This window comes from Sapajus apella, unplaced genomic scaffold (genome assembly GCF_009761245.1).
Source record: "Sapajus apella isolate SASKATOON/1434 unplaced genomic scaffold, GSC_monkey_1.0 scaffold57, whole genome shotgun sequence".
In the NCBI taxonomy this organism is placed as follows: domain Eukaryota; kingdom Metazoa; phylum Chordata; class Mammalia; order Primates; family Cebidae; genus Sapajus; species Sapajus apella.
Genome location: NW_022436997.1, coordinates 1272242 through 1295634, shown reverse-complemented (window position 1 = coordinate 1295634; position 23393 = coordinate 1272242). Strand labels below are relative to the sequence as shown.

The window sequence follows — 23393 nt, the reverse complement described above, 5'->3', positions numbered from 1 at the left end:
GGATGCAAAATGTAAGGAGGTACTTACTCTCAGGGCCAAGCAGGTGATGACTGTGACTGACATACCCCACCCCACCCCCACCCTGAGAGTGAGGGCCACCTGAAATTTTGCAGCCAGGTGCTTCACTCAGCTCCTCAAGTCCCAGCCTTGTCAAAGAGGTGAAGCAGCTCAACTGCATAGTAAAAGACAAGGCTGAGACATGAACCTAGGTCTTCCTCAGTCTGAACTCATGCTCTAAACTCTCTACCCCCTTTCCTACCATTGCACCTCTCTCTGTTCCAGAAGGCTCTGATGAATCAAGGTGCATTCATTGGTTTCAAGGAAACTGAGTCACATCATCTCCCAAAAGTGCCAATGGGCCTAACAACCTCAAGAAACATGAGAATACACTAAAGTGAAGGAATTTTAAGCCTCTTTAGGTGGATCCTTGAACCTCTAGACATACTACACAGTAGTAATGTCTGACGTTTATTGGTTTTCACCAAAATACTTTTCTAAATATTACTACATTAGATCATTTTAAGAAGCTGAAAACTCCAGCTCTATTTTGTAGCCATGGTGCCTGAGGCTTAGGGAGGTAAAAGGACTTGCCCGGGGGCAGAGGTAGAGTCAACCCTCCTTCTACAAGCTAAAGAAAGATCTGGAAGCATCCAGCAATGTACTTATAGACCAAAAATGGGAAAGCAGTCTATAACACATACAAGTGGGGTTTGGGGGCCATTTTGTTGTTGTTGTTTTGAGACAGGGTCTCATCTGTTGCCCAGGCTGGAGTACAGTGGCACAATCACAGCTCGCTGAAGCCTCAACCTCCCAGGCTCAAGAGATCATCCCACCTCAGCCTCCTGAGTAGCTGGTGCTATAGGCATGCACCACCATTCCCAGCTAATTTGTATGCATATATATATATTGCTGTCGAGACAGGGCTGCACTATGTTGCCCAGGCTGGTTCTGGGCTCAAGTGATCTGCCCGCTCAGTCTCACAAATAACTGTTTTTAATAGGTTTAATGAAAATAGGAAGTTGAGGCCATGTAGAAAATCTGGAAGCTTACGTGCATGTAGGGCCCATTGATAGGCAACCACGGGACAGTGCGAGCAGGAGGGACTGATAGCTCCTTCATTAGGCAGAACAGTCCCACTGGAAATAAATGTCACAGTGAATATCTTAAATTAACTAACTTCTTAATAGGCCAGCATTTTTACATGACCTGAAACCAGATCTATGCGTTAAGTTACTTCCGTCCATAAAAATGTCCCAATGACTAAAATTCTAAATGCTCAGATATCTTTAAAATTAGTAGTCATTTATATTATTAAATTGGTTTGGCCTTTATCCCATTAAAAATAAAAAGTCTGAATGATAGAAATGAAAAGTCAAGGAGTCCTGAAATGTTTAAAGATTCAGAGTCAAGACTCTGCCACTCTAGGCTCTCTCGGTGGCCCATGAACTCCACATAGGATCAGAGCAGGTGGCCTGGTTTGCTGGGGGGAGGGTGGGGGGGGCTGCATCCAGATCCTGGAGCTGTAACTTCTGTCCAGAGTCTCAGAGGACAAGGACATCAAGGATGCCAGCTGGGAAAAGACATTACAGGATATCCCTGGCTACCAACTTTAAGTTCTGCTTATTTACTAAGGAATATTCATGTTCAACAAACAAATCTTAAATGCCTAACTTACGTCAGACGTTACCTTGGTGGTTCTCAACCAAGGTGATTTTCCCCTTCCCCAGGAACGTTTGGCAATGTCTCATGACATTTTTGTGTGTCATACCTGAGGTTGGGGGAAGTGCTATGGGCATCGAATGGGTAAAGGCCAGAGATGCTGCTAAACACACCACAATACACAGGACAGTCCCCCGCAATAAAGAATTGCCCCATCCGAAGTGTCCACAGAGCCAGAGCTATGAATTTGGTACAGGTCATCTCTTTTAATCTTCCCTCCAGCCCCGTAAAGTATGTGGATATTAATAACCTCACTTCACAGATGGAGAAATGAGTCTAAAGGAAGCGAAATACATTGCTTGAAGTCAGGGCTGCCTGACTGTAAAAGGCAGTGCTCTTTGCAGGACACCACACTGTTTCCTGAAGCCAATGCTTTTTCTACCTGTGACAAAAATCCAAGCCCAGAACAGTCAGGCCCTTTTCCATCATCACACGCCCAGTGATGGATAGGACAGGCCAGGTGGCCAGACATCCTGAAGCAAAGCTTCCTTCTATCCTTCCTCCTCCCCCGCTACTCTGAAAGCCCTACAGCCACACAGGAGCCCACACAAGGTTTTCAGAGGGTTTTCCTGCTGTAACAACACCAAATTTGATAAAATAATAGCCAACATCAGTGGAAGAGAGAGAATGAATTCTTTGGCTCTGGGTCCCAGGGAAGACAGACAGAGTTGGAGTCTTCCATTCTTCACAGAGCAAGCCTAGAGTCCTGCTCAGACCATCTGGCTTCCCTCTATTCTGGGGCCTTGGTGGTGCTTGGTTTGCCCCCTCTTTCCAACCTCAGATCTGAGAGGCTAGTTAAGAGCCCACTCCCAGAACAACATGGCTGGTCTACCATTTGTTAGCCATGTAATCCTGAGCAAGTTGCTTGAACTCTCCATGCCTGACACTAACAGTGCCCAACTTCTATAGCTGTTGTCAGGATCAAATTCGATCATTTGTGAACATGAAGAGAATAATCCTGACACATTGGGACTGTCCAGTAAGTGCTGAGCTCTATTATCTCTAGTTGAACGATGTATGTTAATGAATGAGGGTTCAGCGAACACAAAAGATGGCATGAGCTCCTATTCCCTCTCAGAGAATAAGCTGCTTGGTGTGACCCATGAAATCCATCGATAGCCCCACATTCTACTTTATATAACTCATTAACTAATTCTCTTTTATTCATTTGTTTGTTTCTTGAGACAAGGTCTTGCTCTGTCACCCAGGCTACAGCACAGTAGCATTACTATAGCTCACTGCAGCCTCAAACTTCTGGGCTCAAGCCATCCTCCTGCCTCAGCCTCCCAAGTAGCTGAGATTACAGGTACATGCCACCAAACCAGCGAATATTTTTGGTTTTTGTAAAGATGGTATCTTGCTTTGTTACCCAGACTGCTCTCAAACTCCTGGGTTTAAGTGATCCTCCCACCTCGGCCTCCCAAAGTGCTGGGATGACAGGCATGAGCCACCGCAACCAGCCATGTAATTCATTCTTTAATCTCATCTACTTTCCGCTTTGAATTTCCACCTCTGAAACATTAGGGACTTCTCCAACTGAAATACAGGCCGAACAGTCATATGATTTCACCTCTCTGAGCTTCAGTTCTCTCATGTGTGAAATGAAGACTAATAATGCTCACACTGCAGGAATGCCAAAAGCTATGGTAGTATCGCTACTAGCTGGGCACACAGTAACCCTCTAATAAAGGTTTGCTCTTGTTAATATAATCCTAAGGACAACTGGGATGCTCTCAGTGAGAAATTAAGGGTTTGGACACAAAGGTCAATTACTCTAGCACATTTTAATAGCTTCTCCCCTGTTGCCAGCGCTGGGCTCTTTCCAGTGGCCAGTTTCATCATGCCTTCCGCAGAGCCTAGACAGCAAGGCACTGGGCATGTCTAGTCTTCCTCAAGCTTTCAGAATGCTGCTCCTCCCTAGAAACTCATATTATGTTAATAACTTGTGATGAAATATTCCAGTAGGGAGTTCTGGGATTCACTTGCCTTTACTGTATAGTAAAATTTTCATTTATGGTTTATGCTGTTAAATGTTCCTTTACTGGAATGCAAGGTGGTGGGACCCAAGAGAACCATAACGGCTCAATTTCTGGCCCTTTTTAACAAGTTCATCTGCTGTCTTTGCTGTGCCGGCATTTGCATGGAATTTAACACTTTCAAAGCTGCCAAGCAATAGAAACATGACTAATTTTTTAAAAATCTGAGAGATAGCATTTGTGGCATAAAATTGATGGGAAGAGAACATGTAGACTAATCTTGAGGTGCTATTAAATAGTTACTGGTCTATTTCTTATTTTTTCTAGCACTGTTTGCTGCCTACCTGAGTGCTGCCCTGGCTAACATGTTATCTGTGGTGAGTCAACACGGGCTCAGAAGATGTCTACAACATCTTTTCTGGTGTCCTCTTGCTTCCCCAAACCTGCTGAAAACCTCTCTCCTCTATGAACCCTTCCCCAATTCATCTCCCTTATTTCAAGTCACACTATTCACCTTAGCACCAGCTAGACAGAAGAAGCCAGGCCCTAAAAGTTTACATTTCAACTGTGGGCCAATCCATTCCTATCATCAGTAGACCAGGAGCTCCTTAGAGGACAACTGAGGAGCATTATCTTACAAATCAAACTCCTTTCCATCATCTTCTATAAATATGTTTAAATCTTTATTATTCAGTTTGTGTGCATCCATCCAACTAGCCTGTGAGCCAGCACGTATCTTTGTCCCATGGCAACTTGACTCCCCTTGATAGAAGAAGGGGAGTCAAGCCCCAGCCAGGCCTGAGTGAAGCCAGAGCTGTGGCTTAAGGTCACCAGCCACAGTCTGAAAACCCCTTCCTCATCTGGGCTCCAGTGTCGGGTGATGTGTGAGGTCAGGAGGAGCCGTGCTGGCCCCCCGCCCCAGTGCAGACGGCTCAGGGCCCCACTTGCAGTTGGTGTCTCCCCTTCTCTGATAAGGGCATAAGGGCACACCTCGCATGGGTAACTAGAAGTCCAGGTGATGCTGCAGATAAGGATGGGAGGGACATTCTATTCACACATGCCTAAATCTCTCCCTCCACCTTTAGTGAAAATGAATGGTTTGGACTTAGCATAGGAAGGAATGTTTCTAAGCAGCAGAATTTGCCTTCCCTGTACTATCCTGTCTCCCCCAGTGAACTAAATCTTTCTTCTGGGCCTCACTGCATTTGTGCACACCTCGGCTAAACACCTGATGTCGTACAGTTTAGTGATGAGTCTAGTACTCATTGGTCTTCTTCCACCCTTGGCCAGTGCTCTCCCTTGGAACAAGGAGCCTATCATATTATCTTTATCTCTAGTATCTGTTACAGTCTTCAACACATAGTAGGTGCTCAAGAAATAAATACTGGATAAATGAAGCCCTAAGGTAGTGAGCCTCTACAATGGGGTGTATTAGAGCGAGGCCTGAATAGCAAAGCATCAGAAATCCTGAGAGGGAAGAAGAGCATGGAATATGGGCTCTGAGGCTCCCTTCAGACTTTATCCTCTCCTCCTACACCCATTCATTCGCTCAATTGTTCATCCACTAAATCTGTCAATTCCTTGACAACGCACTGAAAGAAATGCAAAATGGGAAGCTGTGATTCCTGATGATACATGTTTACAGTGATGACTGGCCCTTCCCTCTGTTTTCAGAGAAGTTACAGATTAGACCACTCAATTTAGACACTTTTCAAAACAAAGCCAAGTTTACCCCATTTGCCCGCTATGTTTAAGACATCGTGCTGACCACTGTCTGGCATACAAAAACGTATGGGCTGTTAACTCACGTTGAAGGGATATCCCATAATGTCATTGAGGAACAGGATATAAAAAATGTTGAACAATATTTATGGGGCCATCCAAGCCCTCCTCAGAAGAGCATAAAGGAGCTGTACTCTCATTTTCTAACCGGCACATGTATGTACAGTGTCATGTCTTCAACAGTGCCGCCATCTACTTGATGATAATAACAACATATTTAGGATCATTTGTATTGAGTACTTAGTATACACTAGGCACCAACTCTCTGAGTAGGCCTTATTATTCCTATTTCACTCTTGAGGTCTCAAAAAGATTAAATGGCCATAACAAGATGATCTGGGTCTGTGGAACTCCAAACCAACATCCTTCCCAATGTAGGACTCCGAGGGTGCTTCCCAAACACCTTGTGCAGTTCCAAGGGGCCTTAGAAGACTTGCTGAAATGGAACTCATCACTCATGGGCGCCCCTTACAGCCTCAGCGCTGGTAGCAGGCTGTCTTTGTTGTTTCCCAAGACCCAGCCAACAGTGCCATCTGTGGACACACACAGGACTGGCATTGTTACTCCCACAATAGTATCTAAGTTTTAACTGTTTGTAATAAGGTGACGTTTTGGCAAGAGGGGGCATATTTGATCTGCCTCGTAACTGAAGTTGCAGGCTCATTGTGAGCAAACTATCCATTCAAGCTATCTCAAAGAGTGGAGAAGAGTGCTAAAAAGCCTTAGAGCATCTCAAGAAATAAAAACAGGTCATCATGAGAAAAAGAGCTAGGGATGGGAGAGCCCTTGAGAAGAGAGGCAGCTGCGTTGTCTCCAGCTCCCTGGGACAATGATACCACACCTTTGCCTCTCTCCATCTCTCTGCTCACTTTCCCTGTGTCTCTGTGGTGGGTTTCTTCTACTGCATACATCCCCCATTGGCCACCATGACTGGTTTGTTCTCCAGTTCTTTCAGTTCCAGAACCATGCAGACACCACTCTATGCCTCTTAGTTCAGCTTCTCAAGAGAGGGATCCTGCTGGCCAAGGGGACGTTCACCTGCCTATGGGAAGTAGTGTTTCAGTCGGGTGCCTATCTCTAGTCCAATCAACTATGATCAAAGAAAAAAAGTCTTGAGCTACCAAATGGCTGCCAAAGACACTTCTCCAACAGGGGCTGATGAGAGAAGACACGGGATAGCCATAGTTCCTAGAGTTAGAAGTCTAACCTGGCCAGAAACACAGCTTCTGACAAAGCACACCCTCTACAAAAGGCATATGATGCTTTGATGACTTCTACAGAAGGGCATGTTAGCCCCTATTAGGGTTCCAGTGGCTGCATTTTGAAGACTGTGTATTCATGTTACAATGCAGATGAAAAGCACTGGCCTGATTTTATTTGGTCATCAATGAAATATCTTTATCAATGCCCACAAAGGAGCCCCTTTTGTCCCCAGGGCTGTAGGTGATTGATAAGGGCTGATTAAACCAGCACAAGCACCTAATGTGACCAAGACTTATCTGTGTTCTTTCCCCCCAGTTTGGATTGCCACCCTGCACTTGGCCCTTCTGTCTCTCAGCTCTCACGTTCCTGCTCCTGACAACCAACAACCCCGCCATCTACAAGATTCCTCTCAACAAAGTCACCTACCCAGAGGCCAATCGCATCTACTACCTGTCACAGGAGAGAAACAGAAGGGCATCAACCATAACAAAATACCAGGCTTACGACATCTCCTAAGTTTCCCTCTCTAAAACACATCACTGTAAATTCAGCCTTCAGCCGGCAGTCCATGTCACCAGGATAAGGGGCCACTTATCCTTCTTTTGGTCTGTTCTGTGACACTCTCCCCAAGCACAAAGAAACATGTATGTAGTCACTATTCCAGAACCTCTCTTTCTAACATGCACAACACTCATCAAAGATAAGATTAGTCTAGTCTTTATGCCCATAGTTTGTCCCGTAAGAGCTCGCTCTGTGGGGAACTTGCCCTCTTCTACAAAACAAGCCTCGTCCGTAAAGAGAAGTCACAAAGAAAGGGATAGAGGTCAGTGACATGGTCACCCAACTCGGTCCTTTAATATAGCAAAGCACAGTACCAAGAACCGTGCCTTAGCCTGGAAGGCCAGAGGGCTGATTCTGCCCCAGCTCTGCTGCTAATGAACCCTACCATGTTGAGTAAGTCCTTCCCCACTCTCACCCTCACTTTCTTAATCCGTTTCATGACAGGGAGGGATTTGAAAGTCCTTTCCACCTCAGAAATGTTGATTATTCTCTCCTACAATCTGATGAAGTCAGCATGACAACAAGTAATTACTTTAAGTAAAGGACAGAAGGGTTGCCCAAGAAGAGACAGGAAAATGTTAACAAAGGTTTATTCTTGGGTCATTTGAAGGCTCTCTCCAGACTTGGGGTTAGGAACCTAAATTCACTGAAAATGCCAATGTGCTTTCCTTTACATTATAGAAATATGTCTGGAAGTGTCAGATGAAAACTGATCTTTATCAACACTCAAATCATATTATAAACAAATATATTTCCCTTTGTAATATTCATCATCATACTCTCAGTAAATGATTTAAATTTGCAAGACGGCATCAGGGTTTTCTTAAAATGGGCTCACCTAGAGGTTCATACATTGCTCACTTGAGGGGCTTTCCATGGTCAAGCATGTGCCTGAAAAGACACAAGGATGGGCTAAAAATCATCAGAACAGGGTTTGATTTGCTTACGGAAGAAATTATACAGAAATGACCTTGGACATGGTTTTCTGTTTGAGTTGAAGCACAGATTGTTTATAACCAACCTCACTTTTTAGAGCAGTGTCTTTTAGCTTTGTGCCCCCAAACTACAAGCCAGTCTGGAGTGGCCAGTAACTCTTCCTCAGTCACTCTGGTTATAGCTTCAAGCTTCTAAGCCACAAACCTTCTTTGTGGAACTCCACGTGGCCTGGCCTTCCCGCCCCTTCTACAGAGCGGAATGAACCCCTTTGCCACAGCAGGGCCTCCCACCACCCCCCAGCATGCACGCACTCCCAGCTTAGTGTCATGGGAATAAGGACACAAGAGGGAATGGGGGAGGAGAGGGGGGACAGACCGTCTATAACCATAGCTTTAAGGAAAGAATTACATTTTAGCAAATCCATCATTTAGAAAAAGTTAATTTCTATGTTTACCTTTTCTCAATCTGCCCTTAGCAGCCCAAGAGCACTGAGCTGCATATTTCTCTTCCAGATCATATCTAGCCTGTATGATTTCTCCAGGAAAATGAAGCAGTTAAGGATGGAAACAAATCCTCCACATAGAAAAGGCAAACGAGTCACACTCCAGAGGCTACCTCTGAGTTTGCAATCACACCTCAAGGCCAAGAAGGTCTCAGGCTGTATTTTAATGACCATGGAATTAGTGCTCTCTGAGGATTAAGCATCCAGGAATTTCACCAGAAGGCTGTTTATGCTCACAGCTCACTCAGTTGCCCCAGAACTTCCAAGTGATGATAACTATTAAAGTACCAGTTTTCATGCATTTTCCACCAAAGTGTTATAACCTGGTTTTATTAAGAGCAGGAAACCCTTCACGTGCATGCTGTTCTGGTTATTGACCACTAATAAAACCCTTCAGCTGTTCAAAGTATTTCAATATCCTGGCCTATAAAGCAAGCTGAGTTGGCCCAAGCAAAGTAGAAATAGATGGGGTAGAAGAATTTGACCTGTGAAAACATACAAGGTCTATTGCATACCAAAGTAGCCAGTCCAGCCCAGCACTTCAATTAAGCACCAACGGTGGAGAGCTAAGCTGGCTCCACCGGCTCCTGAGAGCCCACTGTGCACGTGGGCACATTCCTCCCCATGCCATTCAGTGACATCACATTGATAGCTTGAAACCGGCTATGGTGGGAGTCTTTACATTACAGAAATCAGCAAACTCTACAAATCTGAGCATGCGCATAAGACACCAACACATGTTTTACCAGCATACACACAAAGATATACAGGAATGTGAGAGGGAAAAAGGACTGGGGTATAAAAATAAAAGGACTTACACACCTATATATCCCAGAGGGGGGCCTTGTATGGGACCGTGAAGATATGCTGGAGACTAAAACACATGATTAACTCAATCGTCAGGAAAATTTTTTAACTGGTTGGGGCAGTGTGTGTGCTACATATATGTACACATATGCACACGCATACATGTACAGCTTTTTTTTTTCCTTCACTGAAGTAGCCCATTGAAGGCACATAATGGCCCTGAGAAATAGTGACTAATTGACTGAAACACCCTCCTACCCCTCTGTCTCAATGGAGCTGCTTTTCTATTTTCTCTACAGAATAGACTCAGTAGAGAGAATAGACTCTCCCTATTGGCTGGAATTGGAAAACTGTTTCATGCACACAACAATGTACTTAGACACACAGGCTCCCAAGTAGGCCAACTGACTTGCCTCCAAAACTTACTGCCTGTAGGCTTCTCCCAAAACATTTGTGCAGGGTTCAGAGGAAGAACTTTTCAGAGTGGTGCATGGCATCTAGCCCTCAGCATTCCATCATTTTATGAGAAATAACGTCAAGGCTCTTTTGCAAATGGTCTTCTGCAATCATCCTTTCATTACGGAGCCTTTATGATTCAGACTCTTAAACTATATAACGGTCTCAGGTGAGGCGCAGGTAGATAGACAGTAGACGAGGATTTCTCAAACTTGAGCATGTATCAGAATCACCTGGAGACCTGATTTAACACAGGTTAGCGGGCCCTATTCCAAGAGTGTCAGTCAGCAGACCTGAGGCAGGGCCTGAGAATTTCCTTTTCTAACAAGTTCTCTGCAGATATTGATGCTGTGGTCTGGGGGCCCATACTTTGAGAGCCAGGAGATAAAAATAGGATGCTGCCTCCACTCATTTATTTCCCTTTCATTGCATATTGTAATGCACTGGTTGCAATTCTAAGAACAGAAGAACTGGTTGTGCATCTGAGAATCGTCTGCAAGGCTTATTGAGACACACATCCCTGGGACTCAACCTCAGAGATTTAGATTCACTAGATCTACGTGGTACCAAAAATCTGAGCTTCTAACAAACTCAATGCAACCGGATCCAGGTCCAGAGATCATTACACAGGTCCTTACTCTTGGCTAGATTAGGATCCTCTGATTCTGATGCCCAGGCCCTACATCAGGCCAATTAGGCCAGCAAAGGGTCTGGGCACAGGTAATTTTGTTAAAGCTCCTGGGGTGATTCTAACATGCAACCGGGGCAGAAAAACAACTGTGCTGCCTATTTCTTGGACCCCAACTGTTTCAAATTTGAGTCACTCCTCAGCCCTCCGTTAACCTCCAGTCCCCATCCTCAGTCCCCAAACGGGTTCGGATAAGGGGTAGTAGACCTGGTATGGGGTGCAGTAAGAAGCACTGGGCACTGAGGCAGGAGGAGCACAGACAGCACAGAGAATGCTCCAAAGAGAAGTTTGTCTCTTTCTCACTGTTGGGGGCCAGCCCTGCACCCCAAAGAAAACTAGATAAATAAAACCACTAACCAGAAACATCCGGCTCAGTAGGCTGAGCACAAAAGCAAGGTTTCGCTTTGGCCCTAGAAGCCTGCTGAGTGAGCGACTTGGCCCCAGGAAAGTGGAGCAGAGGGTTGTCTGGACCCCTCCGACCATACTGGCAGAGCTGGCTAGAGGTCAGAGGTGTGGCCCCAGGTGAGATGCAGCAGGTGTGCCCTATGAGCAGGTAGGATGGAGTAAGGTTTGCCCTGGAATGGGGCAGGAGGTGGACGTTGGAGGAAATGGTGATGGCAGCAGCTGTTGCAAGAGGGCAAGCCAGCGGGTGGGTGGTGGGCATAGAAAAGCAGCTCCATTGAGACAGACACGCAGGGAATCCTGCGCAGGCAGACATCCGCCGTCAGGGGTTAAGGAGGTGGAGAAAAGCAGAACATGGGGCTACACAGAGCGCAGGTGCTGGCGGCCCGCTGATACTGTAACATGAAGAGGGCAAAAGTAACAACAGTTTCAGTGGTGGGGTGAGGCTCCGCCCCTCTGCGATCTGCCTGGTGGGGCCAGGGCTGGAGCTGGGACAGGAATGGGGTGGCTCTGCCTCCTTTCCTCAGCGCTTCCTTCTTGAGGGGTCAGTCTGGGTCACTAGAATCCACCTGTCACTCACAGCACAGCCTAAGCAGTAGTTGCAAGGTGTGTCACAGGGTGGGGAAATGGGCCAGTCGGGCGGCAGAGCATTACAACCCCTGGTGTCCAGGCAACAGCCCAGACCAGCTCTATCAGAATTTTAGGGGCAACCCAGGCCTGGGTGTTTTCCAAAGCTCCCCAGGGGGCCCCCTCAGTAGAAGGTAGGGGAGGCACTTGGTGCTGGGCAGTGCTGTAGGGAGAAGATTCTCTAGAGAGCTCTCAAGTGAGAGGAACCCCAGGCAGCATGATTTTGTCAAGCAGAGATTGTCTCTGTCCCTGGGGTCAGAGGAGGCCTGTAACCATGCAGTTCTTAACCGCTGGATCTGGACAAACGTAAGCTGTGCTCTTGGCCCCGCTAGAGACCTATAAATCCTATTCTGCTCATCTGTGTGTAGTTCTTGGTGGTTTTCTCCTTTTTTTTTTTTTTTTTTTTTTTTTCCTGAGATGGAGTCTTACTCTGTTGCCAGGCTGGAGCACAGTGGTGCAGTCTCGGCCCACCGCAACTTCTGCCTCCTGGGTTCAAGTGATTCTTCCACCTCAGCTTCCCGAGTAGCTAGGACTACAGCATGTGCCAAACACCCGGCTAATTTTTGTATTTTTAGTAGAGACGGGGTTTCACCATGTTGACATTGTGATCCACCCGCCTCGGCCTCCCAAAGTGCTGGGATTATAGGCATGAGCCACCGCCCCCAGCCCAGTTCTTGTTTTTAAGCTTCCAAGGAGTCATGGATGCCCAGCTAGTTTCTAACGACCCTAGCACACAGCAAGATGGAGAGCTCAGGACACAAGATTAAAGTGACAATCTAGAGGGCAGGACAGGGACGCTGGGCTGTGGCTGGAGCACCCACCACCATTCCTGGGCCACAAGCCACCTTCAGGGGCTGAATTCCTGTTCTCCCAGGCCCCACCCTGGCTCCTTGGCCTTAGCCCCAGGTTCTCAACATGAACAGACTGTGAGCTCCTTGTGAACAGGGGTGGGTTTTGTACATTCCCCTATCTGGGACCTCTCTCCCCAGTGGAGTGAATGAGTGAGTGAGTAACAGACACTGTTATGCTAAAGCATGTCCTTGTCCTCTAAGTTATGTCCACCAAAACAGAGGCATTGCCTTCTCTGTTGTCATCTGTCCTCCCATCAGTGTCTTTCAAATCTTAATAGCTTTCGAACAAGTGGACCCATATTTACATTTTGTACTGCGTCCCATGAATTACTTAGCTGGTCCTGCACAGAGCTCTTGGTGGCAACTAGAGCTTGCTCTCCCATGGCTGCATTGAATGTCCCCCTGGGCTAGTTCTCTGCTTTCAAACTCCTTCCTCACTCATGACAGCATGAGACAGCAACACGACACCCCAATATACTCAGAGCCTCACTTGTGGGATACTCACTTGACAAGCACCCCAGGGAACAAAGGAAATGCAGAGAGAGGTGGCACCCTCCACTCTGAAGACCTAGCACACCCAGGCTCCATGGCGCAGGGACTAGAACAAACTGGGAAGACACCCAGCAACCAAAATATTTATGGATTTTCCAGCTGGAGCAAATGAAAGACCCAGACAGACCCTACTCATAATCAGATCGTGAAATGTCCTGCTGGAGAAAGGCAGAAACAGCAGCCAGCCTTTTCCTGATCCCTACACACTCCCCCGGGTGTTCTTTGAATCGACGTTTAGCCGGATTTTACCCAATCATGAGCGTGTGTGAGCGGGGAGCACCACCATGACTTGGCTTCCTGCCTAACACATCACACTACAACTTGTTCAGTAACCCATCTTCCCCACCATGTTATAACCTCTGAGGGGCCAGATTATGTATCTTCACGGCCCCCATCTCCAGGCCTGGCACATGGTAAATGCTTGATACACATTTACTGACAGATGGACCCCTAATTCAACATCCCTGTAAGCCTGGAATTCCAGAAGGTATATACTAAGCCAAGTAATGTTTAATAAAAATGCAGATTCTAGCACCTCCCCCAAACCCCAAGGTATTGGAATTCAGTAGGTGACAGGGTATCTGCATTTTTATGTGCATCACAAGTGACTTAAGAAGGCTGATGCTCCTGGCTGTCTGAAGAACTGAAGGAGGTGGGTAGAGATAGGGGGTCTCAGCACAGGGATGTGAGTCAAATTCACATAGAAGCCCAGGACATAATTGCATGAGTGGCCATGGGTCAGTGTGTAGTTTGCAAATCCAGTAATTGTAAGGCCTTGTCCTAGAAAGTCCCTGATGGGGACTGGGGTTGCAGGGGGTGGGGTCAAGGCAGGTGGCTACCATCTGCCAAAAGCAGTAGCAGACCTGCGGCTGGGTCCGTGGTCTCTGCGGCCCATGCCCACCCTCCCTCATCATCATCACAGCAGTGGCCCCAAGGGCCCAGAGAGGAGCTCATGGGAACCACTGTTACTGTTCACACTAGGGGGAAAGAATGGAAATATGATTTGGGATAACTTGAGGGACATATAAATGGTTTGTGCCTTTCACACCCCAAAAGCTTCAATTTACCTCCCTCATGAATGTCTTAGTAGCTTCTGTATTCTTTAAGAAAACTATAGTTTTCACATAAACTTTAATATTGACCACAGAATTCAACATTTAATTTTATGGTATCTGGTATCACTTGTCATCTGCGTGGAGGGTCTTATTTGCTCAGCAAGGTGGGAAACTCTGAGGTCAAAGACTTCATCTTATAATTACTTAAGATGAAGTAATTATAAGACAAAACACTTTGGAGACCAAAACACACCACCGAGCACAGGATATCCCTGCTGTTTGATTCAGTTACTATTTGAACTCCTGGTTCTAAGACTGTTACCTGAGGAGAATGAAAGGTGCTGAATGGCTTCCATGGACAGAGGGAAACTGTCTGAGTGTTAAGGGCTCAGGAAAGGGAGGAGACGAAACTCTTCCCCTGAAAGTTTCATAGCTTTAGTGTGCTTATATTTAGGTCTTTGATCCACTTTGAGTTAATTTTTGTATACAGTAGTAGAGTCCTCAGTCTTTTGCAAGTGAATATTCAGCTGTCCCAGTACTATTTATTGAAAAGACTATTCTTTTTGCATATGGGATTTTTTTTCAGAATCCAAAAAAAAAAAAACCCTTTAATTTACATTCCTCTTACTCTAAGGTAGAATTTCCATAACTCATCAGTCATGGATCTTAATAAATACATATCCAAAAGAAAAAATTTAAAATAAGAAAAAGTGACATGATCCAACAAGATCCAGGTACCTTCAGCCAAATAAGGTTAAACATCATTTGTCACCATTGGCTTCTGAGAGACTTGAACGCCAGTGTGCTTTCAACAAATCACTCATCCTTCTTTTATCAGAGAAGGCTGTGTGTGTGTGTGTGTGTGTGTGTGTGTGTGTGTGTGTGTGTGTCCACATATTAATATCTCGAGTACACTTCCAAACACCTCAAGTTTCGGAATCACTCTTTTGCAGGAATAGACTGCTGACTTGAATGCTATTGGATTGTTCTAATTTCATCTTGGAGAGTTAGGCCAACTGGATGGCTGGGGTTTGTGTGTTTTGAAGAGTTGTAGCTTTTATCTTTAACCAGGTCAGAGCAGAAATAATACCATGACCTGTGAATTTCTCTGGGTTTTTCTAGCAACTGAATGTAGAAGCCACAATTTTCGTTTGTTTCTGAAGTGCCAATTTTTTAAAAGTTAAATATTAAGGACTGTGTTTTTGTTTTGTTTTGCTTTTTGAAAGTGTGGTCCAAGAACCACCTGAATCAGAATCACTTGGGTGTAGTTAAAAAGTGCAGATCCCTAATGCCCCATCAGACCTAATAATCAGAAACACTGGGGCTGGAGCCCAGACTGCACCCCCGCCCCGGGATCCTTGGTGATTCCTGTGTACGTCGAAGTTTGAAAAGCATGCTTTTCCTTAAGAGAAAGTGAAACCAGTTGTCTGCAAAGAGATAGGGGACAGAGGCTGACATGTACCTAGGACCACGATGGCTCTTTCTGTGCCTTTGTACCTTCCCTTCTTCATCTCCACCGCCCACCTTCTGTGCCCTCTTGCATGTGGACACATCCCTCCTGTATAATCAATGGACTTGGACACACTGAACACTTCTTGTCTTATGAAACCTTCACACTGTCAGCAGAGGGCGCCAGAGCCCCTCCAAAAGCCACAGAAGGCTCCATTTGCTCCTTGCCCTCCTTTTGCGTTCCAGGTTTTTGCATTCTATTGCAGGCATCTAGTTTCCAGGCTTAGACCTGTCACCCCTCCCCCGCCCCGCCCCCTCCTCACCTCACTGATTCTCAAAGAGACATTGGATCACAAGAGAGTGCACAGCTGCTAAGAAACTCACTGTGGGGCCTGGAAATTTGTTTAATGCCTCTGAGCCCAAATTTCTCACCTAACAAGGAACTAGCCTGTTACTGTAGTTCTTTTGATGGTTAAATGAGATAAGAGGCAAATGTGCCCACGAAAGTCAGCAGCCCAGTAACCACCAGCACCCTGCCCCTGCCACCACTGGTGCAAGCGTAAGCATGGACACAGGTACAAGTGCACATAGGAATGCAGCAGCTCTACTTCTGCTGGCACCCCACCCCTGCCAAGTCATAAGCACCCTGCTGTGCTGCCACAGGTGCTAGAACACGTGAGTGAACACAGCTCCTGCTGCCACCACCACGAAGAACTTTGTCTAGCACCACCCATTGAAGGGTGTGGCCAGTGGACTAGGAACACCTTGGTCCCTCTGATGCAGCATGTTCCCAATCTCAGAGGGCCAGATAACAAAGCTGGAGTCCCGGTACCAGCTCCCCAGAGTTAGAGTCCACCAGGAGTGTTGAGCTGAGCCTTGGCCCCTAAAATCTTCCAGAAACAAACCCAGTCAACTAAACCTATCTTATACCGTAACAAAATCCCAACAGCATCAAAGAAGAGAAAACAAAAAAAGAAAAACAACACATTGAAAGGATAGCAACTTCAGAGACTGAGGGAACATCAGCTCACACAGATGAAGAAGAATCAGCACAAGAACTCTGGCAACTCAAAACACCAGAATGTCTTTTTACCTCCAAATGACCACAAGTTCCCCAGCAATGGTCCCTAACTGGGATGAAATGGCTGAAATGACAGAAAAAGTATTCAGATTATGGATGGGAAGAGAGATGATTGACATCCAGGAGAAAGTTGAAACCCAATCCAAGGAATCTAAAGAATATAATAAAACAATACAGGAGATCACATATGAAATGGCATTTTGAGAAAGAACCAAATTTATCTGATGGACATGAAAAACTCACTTCAAGAATTTCATAATACAATCACAAATATTAATAGCAGAATCAACCAAGCTGAGGAAAGAACCTCAGAGTTTGAAGGCTAGTTCTACAAAACTCGGACACAAAAAAAATAAAAATAAGCAAAATTTTGAGAAATATGGGATTATGTAAAGAGACCAAATCTACAATTTACTGGATTGAGAGAGAGAAAGCAACTTGGAAAACATTTGAGGGTATCATCCACGAAAACTTCCCCAATCTCACTAGAGGGGCCAACATTCAAATTTAGGAAATGCAGATAACCCTTGCAAGATGCTATAGATGATCATCCCCAAGATACATAGTCATCAGACTCTTCAAGGTCAAAACAAAAAACAAAATGATAAAGGCAGCTAGAAGGAAGGGGCAGGTCGCCCACAAAGGGAATCCCATTAGGCTAACGGTGGATCTTTCAGCAGAAACTCTACAAGCAAGAAGAGACTGGGGAGCCTATATTAAGCGTTCTTAAAGAAAATAAATTCCAACCCAGAATTTCATAAGCAGTCTAACTAAACTTCATAAGCAATGGAAAAAATAAGATCTTTTTTAGACAGGGAAATGCTCTTGGAATTCATTACCACCAGACCTACCTTAAGGAAAGGCCATTACTGACAACCACAAAAACATACTTAGGTACATAGACCATTGACACCACAAAGCAACCACACATCAAGTCTGCATAATAACCAGCTAGCAACAGAATGCCAGGATCAAATCCACACATATCAATATTAATCTTGAATGAAAACTGGCTAAATGCCCCAGTTAAAAGGCATAAAGTGGCAAGCTGGATGAAGAAGAAAGACCCAAATATATGCTGTCTTCAAGGGACCAGTCTCACATGCAATGGCATTCATAAGTTCAAAGTAAAGGGATGGAGAGAAATCTGCCAAACAAACAGTAAACAGAAAAAAAGCAGAGGTTGCTAATTTCAGAGAAAATAGTCTTAAAACCAAAAATAATTTTTAAAAGACAAAGAACGAATTACATGATAGTAAATGGTTCAATTCAACAAGAAGACCTATCCTAAATAGGTATGCACTCAACACAAGAGCACCTAGATTCATGAAGCAAGTTTTCAGAGACCTATAAAGAGACTTAGATAACTACACAATAATAGTGAAAGACTTCAACACCCCACTGAAAGTATTTAACATATCATCAAGGCAGAAAACAAAGACATCATTCAGGACCTGATCTTAACACTTGACCAAATGGGCATAACAGACATCTACAGAACTCTCCATTCAAAAACAGAATATACATTCTTATCATCTGCACATGGCAAATACTCTAAAATCAATTACACAACCAACCATGAAACAATATTATCAGATGCAAAAAATACAAAATCATACCACACACATTCTCAGATCACAGAGCAATAAAATAGAAATCAATACTAAAGGGCCAGGTGTAGTGGCTCACAGGTATAATCCCAGCACTTTGGGAGGCTGAGGCAGGAGGATCATCTAAGGTCAGGAGTTCAATACCAGCCTGGTCAGCATGGTAAAACCCTGTCTCCACTAAAAATACAAAAATTAGCTGGGTGTGGTGGCACATGCCTGTAGTCTCAGCTACTTGGGAGGCTGAAGCAGGAGAATCACTTGAACCCAGTAGGCAGAGGTTGCAGTGAGCTGTGATCATGGCACTGCACTCCAGCCTGGGTGACAGAGCAAGACAGACAGACAGAAAGAAATAAAGAAGAAGGAGGAGGAAGAAGGAAGAAGAGGAGGAGGAAGAGGAAGGAGAGAGGAAGGAGAAGGAAGCAGAAAGAAGAAGAAGAGAGGAGGAGGAAGACGAGGAGGAGATGATTGCTCAAAACCATACAAGGACAAGAAAATTAAACAACCTGTTCCTAAATACTTTAAAGTACACAATGAAATTGAGGCAGAAATCAAGAAATTATTTGAAACTATTGAGAACAAAGATAGCACATACCAGAATTTCTGGGACACACCTAAAGCAGTGTTAAGAGGGGGTTCTATAGCACTATCCTACATCAAAAATTAGAAAGATCTCAAATTAACAACCTAATTCACATGTAGAAGAACTAGAGAAACAAAAGCAAACCAACCCCAAAGTTACAGAAGACAATAAATAATTAAAATCAGAGTTGAACTGAAGTAAACTGAGATGTGAGAAACCATAAAAAAGGTCAACAAATCCAGGATTTCATTATTTAAAAGAATTAATAAGATTAATAGACTGCTAACTAGGTGAATAAAAAAGAGAAGATCCAAATAAACACAATCAGAAATAACAAAGGGAGATTACCATTGATCCCAGAGAAATGGAAAAAAAAAAAAAGAAGAAGAAGAAGCTCTCCAGCACTACTGTGAACATTTCTATGCACACAAACTAGAAAACATAGAATAGATAAATCCCTGGAAACATGCAACCTCCTAAAATTGAACCAGGAAGAAACTAAATCTCTGAAGATACCAATAGCAAGTTCTGAAATTGAATCCATAATAAGCCTATCAACCAGAAAAGACCAAGGACCAGAGGGATTCACTGCTGAATTCTATCAGATGCATAAAAAAAAGAGGGGGTACCATTCCTACTGAAACTACTCCAAAAAAAAATGAGAAGGGACTCCTCCACAACTCATTCAATGAGGCCAGCATCATCCTGATACCAAAACATGGCAGAGATACAACAAAAAGAACTTCAAACCAATATCTTTGATGACCATAGATGCAAAAATACTCAACAAAATACTAGCAAACTGAAGCCAGTGGCACATCAAAAGGCTAATCCACCACAATCAAGTAAGCTTTATCCCTGAGATGCAAGGTTGGTTCAACATATGCAAATCAATAAATGTATCCATCTACATAAACAGAACTAAAAACAAAAAACACATGATCATCTCAACAGATGCAGAAGTCCTTCAATAAAATCCATTATCTTTTCATGTTTAAAACCCTCAATAAACTAAGCAATGAAGAAACACACCTCAAAATTATAAGAGCCATCTATGACAAACTCACAGCCAACATCATACTAAATAAACAAAAGCTGGAACAATTTCCTTTGAGAAACAAAGCTCAGGGCAAGCCAGCAGTCACTCCATTACAGGATTGCACACATACTATGAGGTTGAGCAGCAGGGCAAGATGTGCTCTGGGCTCAGAAAGACTACAACAAGTTTTTTGGTTTTTCATGTTTTTCTTAAAATATAACATCTAGGCCGGGCGCGGTGGCTCAAGCCTGTAATCCCAGTACTTTGGGAGGCCGAGGCGGGTGGATCACGAGGTCAAGAGATCGAGACCATCCTGGTCAACATGGTGAAACCCCGTCTCTACTAAAAATACAAAAAATTAGCTGGGCATGGTGGCGTGTGCCTGTAATCCCAGCGACTCAGGAGGCTGAGGCAGGAGAATTGCCTGAACCCAGGAGGCGGAGGTTGCGGTGAGCCGAGATCATGCCATTGCACTCCAGCCTGGGTAACATGAGTGAAACTCCGTCTCAAAAAAAAAAAAAAAAAAAAAAAAAAAAATATATATATATATATAACATCTATCCAGAAAAGTGAGCAAATCATAAATGTACCACTTAATCAACAAATTTCCCATAAACTCACCAATGTAACCAGCATGTGGGTCAAGAAACTGAATATTACCAGTATCCAGAAGATCCTCAACAATTGTACATAAAAATGTATTTTAACTATTTAAGCTTATTAAAAGTTATCAAATTTCAAATATGCAAGTAGTTACTAGCTTTTTGAAGACATTTTAGAAGTTACAGAAATGAAAATGCCACTGAGGAAGTCACTCTAAGGGTCTGGAGACACTGTGATCCATTCCAAAGAAAAGCCCAAGCCCTCAAGTCACCTGAGCCCTGAAGCTGAGCCAGATGCAGGAGAGGCAAGTGCATTATCTAACTGAGTGAAACTGTTACCAAAACACCAGTTCAGACTAGGTCCTACTGATCACCCCACAGAAAGCCCATGACCGAAGTGATGAGTGTTGCCAAGGAATAAGGCTTTAATCAGGTGCTGCAGCCAAGGAAATGGGAGCTCAGACTCAAATCCATCTCCCTCACTGACTAAAAGTAGGGGTTTACATAGCAGAAAAGAAATGTAACAATGTGTAAGAAAACAGGAGCTAGGGAGGGGCAAGTAAGCAATGATGATGAATGAGGGATTTGGCATCTCATTGTCTGGATGCAGCAGTCTGGTCCAGAGTTTCAGTTATTTGATACTTTTTTGAAAGGCCTGAAGGTCATTTCCTGAAAAAAAGAACTCAGATAAAACAAATATAAGTTTCAATTTTTAAGACAAGTAGTGTTCATTTCTATGTTTACCAAAAAAAAAAAAAATCTATGTGGCAACTGGGTCAGTTTCAAAACAACTGGAGATGTTTGGAGAACAAGATGACATCAACCACAAGGACATTCCAAGCAAGGGATAAGGGAAGTGAGGTGGAGAACAGCTATGATTGCTTGCCTGCCAACTCTGTACTGGTCTCTGCACTAAGGACTTCACGTATACCATCTCACTGATACCACTGAGAGGGCCATCGCCCTTTTAAAGAAAAGAGAGAGGTAACAGGACTTGTCCCAAATCTACATATTACAATGCTCAGAAGCCCCCAAACCAGGATCTCAACCCATTTGGCTCCCCAGCCCATCTTCCTAGAACAGCACAGGCAAAGGCCCAGGATGGGAATAAGGACAATTTGGCCCCGGGCACTTCCCCTATCTGGGAACTGACACCCACATGCAACATCCCATTGAAAAGTAATGAGAGTTAAGCATGGAGGGGTGGAGTCATGCCCCATTACAGAGGGAGGGTCCTGAAACAGGTAGAGGAGCTTTGATGGAGGGCATCTCTCACTGGCCCCAACCTGCTACTTCACCCTTCCTGCCACTCCATGTGTGATGGCTGAGAAGACTTTGTGCATGTGTGTGACATCTTGATGTGTAGTTTTTCTTCGTTTCTTCTGCAGATGTCTTGATGTTTCATGTGGGTATGTTTGGTAGTCCCCACTGCCCTGGGATTTTTCTGAGAGAAAATGTACTGGCTCTGTTACTGACACATCACCCTGGCCCCCAGCAGCACATAGGGGTTTGGAATGGCACCCGGATCTCCTGGCCTGATGTGCTTATAGGAAAAGCACAAGGCCAGCAGCTCACACGAGGCAGGGGAGGAAGCAAGCCTGTGTCACTGCTGTGTGTGAACATGGGTTCCAACACATTCCTCCTTTATCTCAAGAGGTGCTATACTCCAGGGAGGAGTGCAGAGCAGCATGTTGCTCTTCACCCCCTCGGCTGACCTTCAGGGCCCTTCTGTGAGGCCAGTTGACCTGCCTAGGGGCCTTGCTGCCCTCCGCTGTTGAGAGCTGCAGGGTCAGAGGTACTGCATACCCTGAAGTATGCGCGAAGCTGGATAGGTGCCCTCACTCCACCCCTCACCAGCCCTGGACAGCTCACCTCACCAACCCTCTGTTTCCTCAGCTTGTAAAAAGAAGATGATGCCACATGAAACGAAGAAGCACCTGCCACACCCCATCAAAACGTAAGTCATGAAGGACCGAAATCATGGCTGGCAGAGCCAAGCGCAGGGACCTAGTAGGGGAAGGTGCTGAACATGCCTATGATGAATGGCTCTGGGCACTCCTCAGCCTCCTGCCTTTAATGGCTAACTCGTTCTAGTTGCTTCTAGCTGGCTCCAATTGCTTCTAGTTGATTCTAACTCCTCCCCTATGCCCATGCTGTCATCTTCCCTGTCACTTCTGTATAAATGATCCCCAAATTCAGTGTCTCTAGCCCTGGATTCTTAGCCAGACCAGAATCCCGCATCTCCAGCTACACCCTGGATACGTCCACCTGCCTGTCCAGACACCTCAGACTCTCACAGAATGGACTCCCACTTGCCTATGCTCCACTTCCTATCTTCATTCTAAAATTTTTATTAAGGTGTGATAGGTTTACATTGATGTGCACACATCATAAGCAGATAGCTTGATGAACCTTCATGAATGGACTCACCCACATAGCAAGAATCAGATCAAGCAGCAGAACATTATCAGTACCCCAGAAGTCCCCCAGGGCCCCCTTCCATTGGTGACCAATGGCGAGACTTCTGTCTGCTTAGCCTGTTTTTGAACTTTGTGTAAATGAAATTATACAGTCTGTTCTCTTCCACGTCTGGCTTCTTTTGGTCAACATAGTGAGATTCACCCATACCATCGCATGGAGGTGTAGACCACCCATTCTCTTGCCGTGCAACTGCAGTATTATTTACCCAGTCTACTGATGATGGCAATCAGATTATTTCCCTTTGGGGGCTATGATGAGTCCTGCTGTATTAATATTGATAGTGCATGTCTTTTCTTGTAACTATATGTATGCATTTCTTTTGTGTATAGTCCCAAGAAGGAATTACTGGGCCATGGAGTATACATATCTGCTCTCATAGGTGCTGCCAGCAGCTTTTTTTTTTTTTTTTTTTTTTTTTTTTTTTTTTTTTTTTT

At 44.7% G+C, this 23393-nt stretch overlaps 1 protein-coding gene across 1 annotated transcript in view; it reads left to right on the top strand.

The window, feature by feature from the left end:
• SLC14A2 (solute carrier family 14 member 2) overlaps nt 1-8060 on the top strand; it is a 61972-nt gene extending 53912 nt beyond the window's left edge. Inside the window, exons 18-19 of the mRNA XM_032245258.1 lie at nt 4023-4072; nt 6996-8060. Coding sequence (XP_032101149.1) covers nt 4023-4072; nt 6996-7196 — 251 coding nt within the window. The 3' untranslated portion in view covers nt 7197-8060. The remainder of the gene's footprint in view (nt 1-4022; nt 4073-6995) is intronic.
• The last annotated feature ends 15333 nt before the right edge of the window (nt 8061-23393 follow it).